This window comes from Strongylocentrotus purpuratus, unplaced genomic scaffold (genome assembly GCF_000002235.5).
Source record: "Strongylocentrotus purpuratus isolate Spur 01 unplaced genomic scaffold, Spur_5.0 spur5_contig_848, whole genome shotgun sequence".
In the NCBI taxonomy this organism is placed as follows: domain Eukaryota; kingdom Metazoa; phylum Echinodermata; class Echinoidea; order Camarodonta; family Strongylocentrotidae; genus Strongylocentrotus; species Strongylocentrotus purpuratus.
In genome coordinates this window covers 305,374-316,656 of record NW_022145555.1, presented here as the reverse complement: position 1 = coordinate 316,656, position 11,283 = coordinate 305,374, and the positions used below count along the sequence as shown (strand labels likewise).

Below are 11,283 nucleotides of genomic sequence, written 5' to 3'. Positions count from 1 at the left end.
TAGATGCTAGATGATCAACCTTTTCTGATCGATTCCACAACGTTTCTTTCACAATGCAATCGCATGACCATAACTGGTCTTTACCTTTAAGCAAGCATTCATAAATACGTTGGTTCAAGAGTCAAATTGCGAGCTACCAATATTCTTTCTTCTTTTGATACAGCCATTAAAGCACACAGTGACACGTACCAATGTGGGCGAAGTTAACCTCACGCACGAGCTGGCATACACTCGTGTCACGGCCTACTATCTTCGGATAAAGTCTACAGAAACTTGTAAAAAGAGAAAACCGTGCTAATCAAAAGAAGTTCAAGTTGAATGATCAAGAAACATTTATGTGAATCGAATTCGAATGTTATTGGAACAAGGATTTAATCAAGTGCAAACTGTAGGCGTCGTCGAACGGTAGAACGACGCCAGACGATAGTGGGGAATCGTCAGATTTGGAATACCAACTGCTTGCAGAGGTACTTGTCTTGATCAGACGGGTCTATAAGGAGGTTCAAGGGCGTCGCTGTTGACTTAAACCAAGGATTTCACCAAACTTCAAACTGAGGTATGTCATTGGGCATTTCAAGGAAATGGAGACAGAAGGCGTTTATCAGTATTATCGAGTGGTATCAGTTATATGTTCGTTCCTTGATTGCAACTGATTCAGTTGCAATCAAGGAACTTTTGTTTATGTTTAGGAGAGTGCATTTTACAATGTCGAAGTGACGAAGAATGGGTGATCTTAGATTATTACATTTTCTTGAAATATATTTTACGTATGTATTTTTATACTTATCTTTAAGCAGAACAACATTGTTTATTGTTTACTCTTCTTTTGTCGTTGTTCCCCGCCGCTATGAACGATACACACTAAGCAGGAATTATCTGATGTTGGTGTCTGGATTACGACTTTCATCTTTTTTTGTAAATGTTCCATTCATTTTCAAATTTTCCTACCATAACACTCTCGATTGACTTTGCATTAGAGTAGCCCCGTCATTTTTCTCAGTATACACCACATCTTTATCACATACGATAATTTGGCTGTAGGATGCAATATTTGAGATCCTAGAATGCATAGTTTCAGTATTCCAAACTTGAATATCTTCTTTCTCGCTCGGTCACTCCGCTCCCTCGCTCAATACAGCAACCTGTAAAGCACCGCATTACTGGTCTTAATTGCCATTCCTTATGTATGATCAATACACAGGCACCGACTTGATTGTGTGAAGTGTCTCATAAAGAGTCATTGATTCAAATGGAATTAATGGGGGATCTCTCTCTCTCTCTCGAAAATCTGTAAAAGTTATCGTTTACCTCCCTTCAAAAATTTAGAAAGCTTCATTGGTTGGTTAGTTGGTTTTATTTTCAGTATAAAAATTCAAATACATACAAGAATACAATTTACAAATATAATACGAATCAAGAATTAAAAACGGCTGGAATGCTCTATTCAGAGCCATTATCAAAATGGCTCTGTTCTTCCTAGAGGTCCAGAAATAATTAAACATATCTATACAAAAAATTAAAAAAAAACCTCCCAAACCCTCTATATCACATTATGGATACGACTGTTACCATCCCTTCCCCTCCCCGTTCACACCAAAAGTTTATACATCAAAATCTGCTATCCATTCATTTAGTCCATGCCGAAATAGATTGAGTGTGTTCGGTATACGTAATAGGTCACAAAGGTTCCCTGTTTTCCCATTGTCTTTCCGAATTTCCATTGTCTGAAAATCGTTCGTACGGCGTACGTAGCAGTTCGTAATGGCGTTTGTGACCGAGGCATAAGTTAATCGGTAATTCATTATACAATTTCGATCCGCGATAAAAGAATGTTCGTTTACAATAATTAGTTTTAGGTTAAGTACCTAAATTAACGATTTGAAGCTTTCTAACCCCATTGAGAGAACAGAGAAAGGTAATTACAATTGCCGGTGTGGTAAACAAAATAAAACTACAGAACGCAAATTAGTATAATGATCATTATAATAAACTTTCCAAAGTGCGTTACTTAAATAGTAGAATGCAAAGTTTGATCTTTCCCAAAGGAAAAAAGGGTATTTTGCCTTGCCTGCAACAGAAACCCAACGGAACCTCACTGGAGCTCCCCACTCAAGGGGGCCCCCGTCACCCTGAAAATATCTTCCAGAGCCGAGCCTCCAGGCCGATCAGACATGTCCGTCCCCGTACTTTCAAAAGCGCTCCGCGGTCCCTGTCCCTGATAAAAAATGCAAATATATAAAAGGCAATTTTACAATAAAAATGATATTGATGGTATCTAAGGCCAGGAATAAACCTTTACCGCTGAACACTAAGATTGATCATCTTGATATAAAATTGGACTTTTGCTTTGTAAATGTCTTTGATGACCAAACAATAAACGAATCTATTACAATGAATTAGATGACCTGGGCCCGGTGTCGTAACAACTCTTAAAACTCGATGACAAGTTTAATACAAAAAAACTCTTCTAAGCTACTGATTTCGTGGTATTTGATTAGCTGAGAGCAAATTCATCATAGAAATTGAGTATTCGTTATCGATAACAAGTTTTTAATGAAACAGGGCCTTGCGTGGGGGTGGGGGCGGGAGCAATTGACCACAACCGTAAGCTTCAAAACCATAACCATTCATGATATTTGACCTTCACTGTTCAGCAGTTCCCTAAGCACTATACTTTAATACAAAAAAACTCTTCTAAGCTACTGATTTCGTGGTATTTGATTAGCTGAGAGCAAATTCGTCATAGAAATAGGGCATTCGTTAAAAATCGATAACAAGTTTTTAATGAAACATGTCCCTGCGTGGGAGAGGGGGCGGGGGCGGGGGCAATTGACCACACCCATAAGATTCAAAACTTTAACCATTCATGATATTTTACCTTCACTGTTTAACAGTTCCCTAAGCACAGGTACAAATAAAATGAAAGACTTCGGATTTTGGCCTACATTAATTAAACAAAAAAGTGAATGAAAGGGTCTACTTTGACCTAAATTTTTACAATGAAAACATCAATATTTTGAGATAATCGGAGAATGAACCTCGCTCATTATATATAAAGGGGTCGTTATAAGTTTAAATTTGTGTACGGCTGTTTTCATTGATAGAATTGGGGCTATGGTAAAGCTATGTGGGGTTGACACGAGGGGAGAGGGGTGCACGTGCCTCAAAATCAATTTGCGAAAATCAGGAAAAGACGGAAGAGGGGAAAGGGAAAGTGGAAATATAACGCTTATATTAGTTCTACATCACCCCTCCCCTTAATCATGCTAATCATTGTTCTTGATTAAGATGATGTAATTTGCATTGCATCCACCAAGTACGACCGGGGCTTATCATGATGCCGGTGCCCCCTATCTGGATCCAATCTACGCCACTGATTTGGGGGTGGGGAGTACGAGACATCTAACCACTTTTTATCGCCTAATTCCTATCTACTTCAGATTTTTGCGCCACTCAGTTAAGTCGAAACGTATTCCGTAACTTTGTTTGATTCGCTCCTAAACTGGGGTTTCTCCTTTCGTGTTTGTAATACAGTGTATTAAAAAGTTTACTTATACTTTTGTCTCAATGCTTCTCAGATGTTTTGCAATCAATTGTAAATATACATGTATGGTGTACATTAGCGGATCCAGGAGGGGGGGGGGGGCCGCCCCCCCCCCCCCTTGAGAAAAAAGAATCATGCAAAAACACGTGATTTTTTACCTTTTTGGGGGGGGATTGGCCCCCCCCCCTGGCGCTCAAGGGAGGGGGGGTTGCAAATTTTTAAATTTTCGAGAACCAAAAAAAAAAAAATTGTGGTCACTACCCCCCCCCCCCTACCCCCACTGAGTGACTTTTCGGCCGGCGCGATTTTCAAATTTTCGGGGGCAAAAAAAAAAAAGTTGGGCCCCCTCCCCTAAGAAATCCTGGATCCGCGCCTGATGATGTATCACAAAGCCCAATCCACTTTTTTCTTTTGAATTTGACAGTTGAACTTTAGATTCTTATGAGATTATTGATGAAAAGACGCGTCGGGTGAAAAATACCCTCTTTACATCATCATCATCGTATTTAAGTGGGTATTATGAGACTAGGGTTCTGTTTATTTGTTCAAACTCTTAACCTCATTCAGGGGAGAGCTGCGAATGTCGAATAGTTGATAGTCCTCTATTCCTCAGTCAAACGACGCAGGCAAATAACATGTTCTATTTGCTCGTTGTATCTATAGTTTACCTCGATTTCGGGTCTCCCCGAGTACACGGTGGTAAAGGGTGAAATAGTATTTATTTAATGAATTGGGTCAACCTTATGAACCTTATTATGCAAGTTGAGACTAATGCTTGAAAAAAAGAAAGAATGGACTGGGTCATTTATGTTTGAAGAGTAGAAAAGTGACTTTATTTTATTGATAGCCGATTATTTATTTTTTTGTTACTGTGATTCCAAGTCTTGTGTTATTCTTGTGGATGTTAAACACGCAAGTATTGGATCGTTTTTTAAAGCAGGAAATTATACACTCTCAAAAATATTTATTCAAATATGAAGAGAATATATTCAGACCTGAAAAAAAATCGTATGAGGGACACTAACAAGAATATATTCAAAATGAACGGAGACTGGTTTCCACTGGGGCCGTGTTAAACATCGAAAATAACATTAATACATGTTGCACATCTGATAACATTGAAAACTTTAACGTTATATTTATATTCATTAAACAGGCGTAGTTTAAACAGACAAAAAAATAAAGGTTATAGCAGTACTGTTTACTACTAGGTCTTTATTTATAGTAGTTTACTACCATGAAAGCATAATTCAGTTAAATATATCCATTGGTGTACGCAGAATTTTTTCATGGAGGGTGTTTGAAAATTGGAAAATCGCGCCGACCGAAATTTCGCTCAGTGGGGGAAGGGAGTGGTGGGGGTGGTGGTGGGTGGGGGTGGTGATGGGGGGGGGGGGGGTAGTGAGCAAAAAAAAATTGTTGGCCCCCCGAAATTGGAAAAATTTATTTTAAAAAATTGAAAGGCAGAGGGGAGTTGACATCCCCCCCCCACCCCTGCGTACGCACCTGAATATATCACATCACATTCATGAAAGTTATGATAGTTTGAGTGTGTCGTTTTTATATAAAAAGAACATTAAATGTGGAAATTTGAAGAGAAATACTGGGTGAGCCGTCAGTTCAAGATTATTGAACAGCTGATCTATTACAAAATTAAATCGGCTGTCACGAGGGTCGCCTTTTCGATTTCAAAGCTATGTTCTTCTTTGCTTACAGGTAAATTTGATTCAAAGTCTACGCAGACATTCAATTTTTAACAGGAGTATCGATGGTTAAAATGGTGGCAGATATTCGCATCATTTCTATGGATTTACAATCCGATACAAAAAAAAGTCAATGGGAATATGCCTCAACTTTTAAAAAAAAAGGAGAAGAAGAAGAAGAAGAAGAAGAAGAAGAAGAAGAAGAAAGAGAAGAAGAAGGAAGAAGAAGTAGAAGACAAATTAATAAGGAGAAGATGAAGAAGATAGGAAGACCGAAGAGGAGGATTAATACAAAAAGAAGAAGAAAAAAAATTAACAATCAACCAACAAACAAAATCAGCCAACAAAACCCACATTATTAATTTTCTACTAAACTGCCAAAAAATAGATATCTTCAATGATTTCACGTCGATACTTTATTCATTTTTATTTCCATTGAATTTTCATCATGAATTGAAACGAACTTCATGATCGAATGGTGTGTCAGTTACTTTGTGCCTTTCGTATTATGGTGTATAATTTAAAATACCAGCATAATTACCATCTCGATTCTTATGTTACAAACTGAATGTCTGTCTGGCCCGAAGCAGGTAGATGACGTGATAATCTGCGGATTTCTAAAAAAGAACTTAAAATAATTTTGGGGGACTTCTGAGGTGAAAACTTTCATTTTATCTAAGCCGCTGACATTTTTACCTCTAATAACTTTACCTGTGACCTTTTACCTCAGATATTCTTACCTGTAACATTTTTTCCTCTCATATTTTTACCTTTCTCATTTCTACCTCTGACTTGTTCACCTCTGGCATGTCTACCTCTCAAATTTTTACCCTTGACATTTTTACCTTTGGTGTTTTTACCTCTGACATTCATTACTCCGACATTTTCTTACCTCTGACCTTTTTTACCTTTGGTTTTTTCACCTCTGGAATTTTGTCCTCTTACAATGTACATCTGGTCATTTTTACCTCTGACATTCCTTCTTGTTCAGATATTTCTATCTCTGACATTTTTACCACTGACCTTTTAGCCTTTGACAATTTTACCTCTCTGACATTTTTACCTCTGACCTTTTAGCCTTTGACAATTTTTACCTCTCTGACATTTTTACCACTGACCTTTTAGCCTTTGACAATTTTACCTCTCTGACATTTTTACCTCTGACCTTTTAGCCTTTGACAATTTTACCTCTCTGACATTTTTACCACTGACCTTTTAGCCTTTGACAATTTTACCTCTCTGACATTTTTACCTCTGGCATGTTTACCTCTGACATCTTTACTGCCGACATTTTTACATGGCACTGTTATGATCAGGGGCGGCGAACCCGGGTGGATGGCGGGGACACGTCCCCCCCCCCCCCCCCAAATTTTCTTAGGGGGAATCGTTCCCCCACGGAAATGTGAAAAACTGCAACACACTTTTAGGCTCTGGTGGGCTTAAGAGTGCAGCGTTTAGAGTAATAAATATGCAAAATATCCTTCAAAATGTACAAATAAATATTGTAGAAAATATGCATTCCGTTTTTAAACTATATTTCTGCTAAGGAATGATATTTTTGAATACATCAAAACTTCAAAAACCTGTGAGGGGTCGTTCACTATTCCCTCGTCCCTCGCGTATTTTCTATTTACACAATAGCCTGTTATTTTAAGGCTTTAAATTCAATACACCTGCTCGTGAAGAGTCTAGCTAGCTACGAAATGTTGGAAAGCGGTTAAAAACAACTTAGACTTTGATTATTTATTGCTTTGCATCATTATTTATAAAGGCAAGAAATAGAACTGAATAAATACGGAGATTCGATCCTACAACTTCAACGTTGTATTACACTGTCCTTACTGATTGAGCTAGCGATGGGTTGATGAATTGTTGTTACTGCCATGAAGGAAGATGACGTCATCCGTTTACAGTAACGGCTGCAAGAAATTCTACACGGAGTTTGATTTCGACAAAGAAAATCCGGGAAAAAGCCCCTTCAACGCATCATACAGTCAAACTGGTAAATGGAACCGATGTATATTAATTAGCCTAGGCCTAATTTTCAAAAATAAATGCATCGGATTTAGTCCAAAGATCATGATATTTTTTCCCAGTCAATATGACGACGTGCTATTGTAAAATTGGAAACGCTGTATTATGGTTCGGTAATGAAAGATAAAGATTTTTCCGTCAGGAATGTTATTGAATCTGATCCACTATATTTACATAGACAAAGTCTATATAGGTATGGAAATTGAGAAGCTCGTTTCATATCATACAAATGCGTGATGAATTACGTTTCATCTTTGCACTTTGCGGATTATTTTTTCTCCAAGAGTATGCCTAATTCTATTCAGATGTTTATGGTCTGTTAAGTCATCATGAAAGATTTGCGCACGGCACTTCATGGCAGTATATCAACATTTTGTATTCGTAAAGTTAGAATGCAGTCAAAAGATATTGAAAAAATGCAGGGGAGGGTGGAGGGGGTAGTGCCATCTTAATAGGCGGACCGTATTTCTGGTGCATTTGATTTCTTTCCACTTAAAGTTATTTTAGTACGTCCCATTTGCAGGCCAAGAAATGAAAAGGTTTAATTCCAAGGGCATTTGAAAGATAATACTAATTTAGAACTTCCTTCAAACGAAAGGGCTTAGAAATGTCTTTTAGTGGGAAAATAACGACCATTTGTTGTCGAATCGACTTTAGTGATTGCAATCCGTTTAGTAATAATCTAATTTTCGGACCCTTTACCTAACTGTCGTATGTTTTGAGCTGCGCAAAGATTCAATCAGTTTAATTTTGGCCATTACAAGAAGTGGGTTATTGATCATGATGTAGATAAATGCTCATGTACCCTTACAGCTCATTTTATGTACCATAAAAGAAAGAAAAAATTCACTCACTCACTCAATAGAGTCAGACAGTGAAGTCTAAAAAGTAACCAGGTTTAGTTGCATAATTTAAATATTAGGACGCTGCTAACGTTTAAATTTCACAGATAGGACATATACATGACATTTTCATACTTCCTGCAAAATTGTACAGATTCTGATGTTGGCTGCACATTGGACATAATACCTTTAAAAGAATGTTGAGTTCTGCGAAAGGTGAAAAAATAATTTGTGAGTTTTTTTATTGTTGCTGTTAGTGTTGAAGAGTATTATATAAAATTGTCTCCTGAAAGGGATGGCTCTTCAAACGCCTTGACATTGATTTAAGATAATAACTAAAGGTTTAAAGACCGTCAATACTACTGGGCCAGAGGGGATTAGACCACACAGCGAGGTCACTGACAGGTGGCTATCTCATTAACTCAGCTCTCAACTAACATAAGAAAAAGAGGATCATGGGGGACCAACAGGCATCGATTGGGGAAGTTTTCTATAAAGAGGGAGCAAGTTAGCTACAAGTAGGACATTGGGGCTTTAAGACCACAATTTCAGGAACTTTCTGAAAGAATTAGAAGAAGAAGAAAAAAGGGAAGATGAAGAAGGAAAAGAAGAAGATGAGGGAGAAGAAGAAGAAGAAGAAGAAGAAGGTAGAAGGAAAAATACTACTATTTGGGGGTATTGCGTTTGTGGTGCCATCTACTCAAACTTCGTCTTGTAAGTAGGCACGTTTTCCGTGGGTTTCCCATTATACTTCCCGTGACCTCACGAAAAATAGGTGGAAAGTGCAATCTGTAGTACAGAGACAGAGAGTAAGAGAGAGAGAGAGAGGGGAGAAAGAGGGAGAAAGAGAAAGGGAGAGAAAGGGGGAAAACTGTATTTATAGTGATCAATCTGATTGCATAAATATTGGCCTATCGTTTCCACCTTTTCTGTTATTCTCAGTGCAAACTTGCTGTAGGTGTGACACCGCTCCTGTAAACAGAAATAAAATGGTCACACTTTACTTCTGACTTTCTGCACCCCGATCGATTTCCGCCCGTTAGAGAATGACAAAGAGATAGGTGTTATATAAATCAAACGCTATGTCATTTGATCGTGTGAATGGGTAAACCGTGCCCGAATTATTGATTCAAGCGAAACAGTGATAGAGATGTTCACACGTATGCTTAGTAGTTTTAAACGTGACGTTTGCGAAATCTCGAAGAGATTAACAACGATCCACCGATCCAAACGGGACCTTAAAGTATTTAAAGGGGAAAGCATTCATTTTAACTACAAACTAGCGTCAGCACGACCATTAATTTCGAGTGAGGACACCCCCCCCCCCCCCCCCCCCCCTCCCTCCAAACCGCGCTTCACGTAGTTGTCGCGCCATTAAACTTTAAGAACTGCGGTGGCTTGTAGCTTTGATTCAACTTATAAAGCCTATCTGCACTATTTTGGCCAGGAGGAATTAGACCTCCCTGTATGGTCACTGGCAGGAGGTTATCTCATCAAACCAGCTCTCAATTAACATAAGAAAAGGGGACCATGGGGGATCAATGGGCGCCGCTTGGGCATTGTTTGCTATAAAGAAGGCGCAAGTAGCTACAGGTATAATGCAGTCTCGCTTTAAAGCTTCGCAACCGCGAGTACGTGCGCATTGTCCCGAACTACGAGATAACTTCAAAGTTAAAACCGCGACCTAAACTTGGCCTTTAGGCACTGGCGTGTGAAACTCACTGGTAATAGCGGGAAATAAATAGAGAGAAATTTTAGTGGTCGACAATGGGCGACCGGTCGAACAACCTTCTGAAAACAGATACCGCTATCGTAGGTTTATGTTCTTCTTCAGCGGTGTGTCAATAGAACGGTGGTTGGTATACTCAGTACGCTGCCGGTGGGTGCGAAGATAGTACATCCCGCTGTGACGCGGCGCTTTGAACAGTAGCATTGAAAGAGTTTGACTCTTGATTCCAGAAACAAACGGTGTTGAACTGCGGAAACCTTTGCTGATGATGGTAATGACTAAATTCTATATTTCAGATTCGTTTTTTTTTTTTACCTCGCATGCCATCAGATCTTTATCTTAAATGCAGCTTTCTATATCTACGATGTTCGTTTTGAGAGAGGGTACGTAACATTTGCTTTTAGTGTCATAATAATCTTCGCGGTAACCCTCCGATACGTTTGGCGTCTTCCGAAGTTTATACATGTGTCCTATTTTGAAACCTTCAAGCCAAGTATTTCCAAAGAGCAAGTGATTCATAATTTTGACTATGTAGTACTTTGTTTAACATCATTGCTATCAATATTCTGTTTATAAGCATAATTATATTCAAGGTTGTTTTTTCTTGATACTACTATAGGTCAATATTACTATATTATAACTTATATTGATTGTATAATTTTGAAAATATGTTGTCATATTAAAGGTACTATGTCCCTTTTGCAGCCAACCTCAAATTCTGTAGAACTTTGCAGGAATTATGAATATGTCATGTATGTCCTATCTGTGAAATTTAAACGTTAGCAGTGTCCTCATATTCAAATTATGCATGGAAACCCGTTTACTTGCTAGACTTCACTGTCAGACAATATTGAGTGACTGACTGGCTTTTTTTCTTCTTTGGTAATAACATACATGAAAAGAGTTACATGAGCATTTGTCTACATCAATAACCCACTTCTTGTGATGGCCAAGATTAAACTGATTGAATCTTTGCGCAGCATAAAACATATGACCATTCGGTACAATTGTCTGAAAATCAAGACTATTACTTTTGGGCTCTATAGCCCTAAAGTCGATTTGACAACTAATAGTCATTATTTTCCCACTTGAAGACGTTTTCAAGCCCTACCTTTTTTTGGGAAGTTCTAAATTAGTATTATCTTTCAAATGCAGTTGGAATTTAACTTTTTCATTTTTTGGGCCTGCAAATGGGACATTGTACCTTTAAGTCTTTGTATATGCATGTGTCGCCCTTCTGTACGTTATCGTTTTTCAGATCATTAGCGTATGACCTTGATTTAAATTTGTGTGTGTGTGTGTGGGGGGGGGGAGAGGCTGGCATCATATGCCGAATATCAACTTCCAACATTCTATAATTCAGTTATTGTTATTGAGTGAGAATGGGGGGGGGGGGGGCGGTTGGGAAGGGGGAGGGAGCAGGGGACGGAA

At 38.4% G+C, this 11,283-nt stretch overlaps 1 protein-coding gene across 2 annotated transcripts in view; it reads left to right on the top strand.

Annotated features, from left to right (window-relative positions):
* Positions 1 to 201: 201 nt before the first annotated feature.
* Positions 202 to 11,283, top strand: part of LOC754406 (solute carrier family 23 member 1) — a 38,482-nt gene continuing 27,400 nt past the window's right edge. Inside the window, exon 1 of one of the 2 annotated variants that reach the window (XM_030993366.1) lies at positions 202 to 556. Coding sequence is in view for 1 of the 2 variants with exons in the window: in XM_030993359.1 (XP_030849219.1) it covers positions 10,118 to 10,123 (6 nt within the window). In the remaining variant the exon portion in view is untranslated. Of the gene's footprint in view, positions 557 to 9,874; positions 10,124 to 11,283 lie in introns of those variants that run through there. The other variant, XM_030993359.1, reaches the window with a different exon arrangement.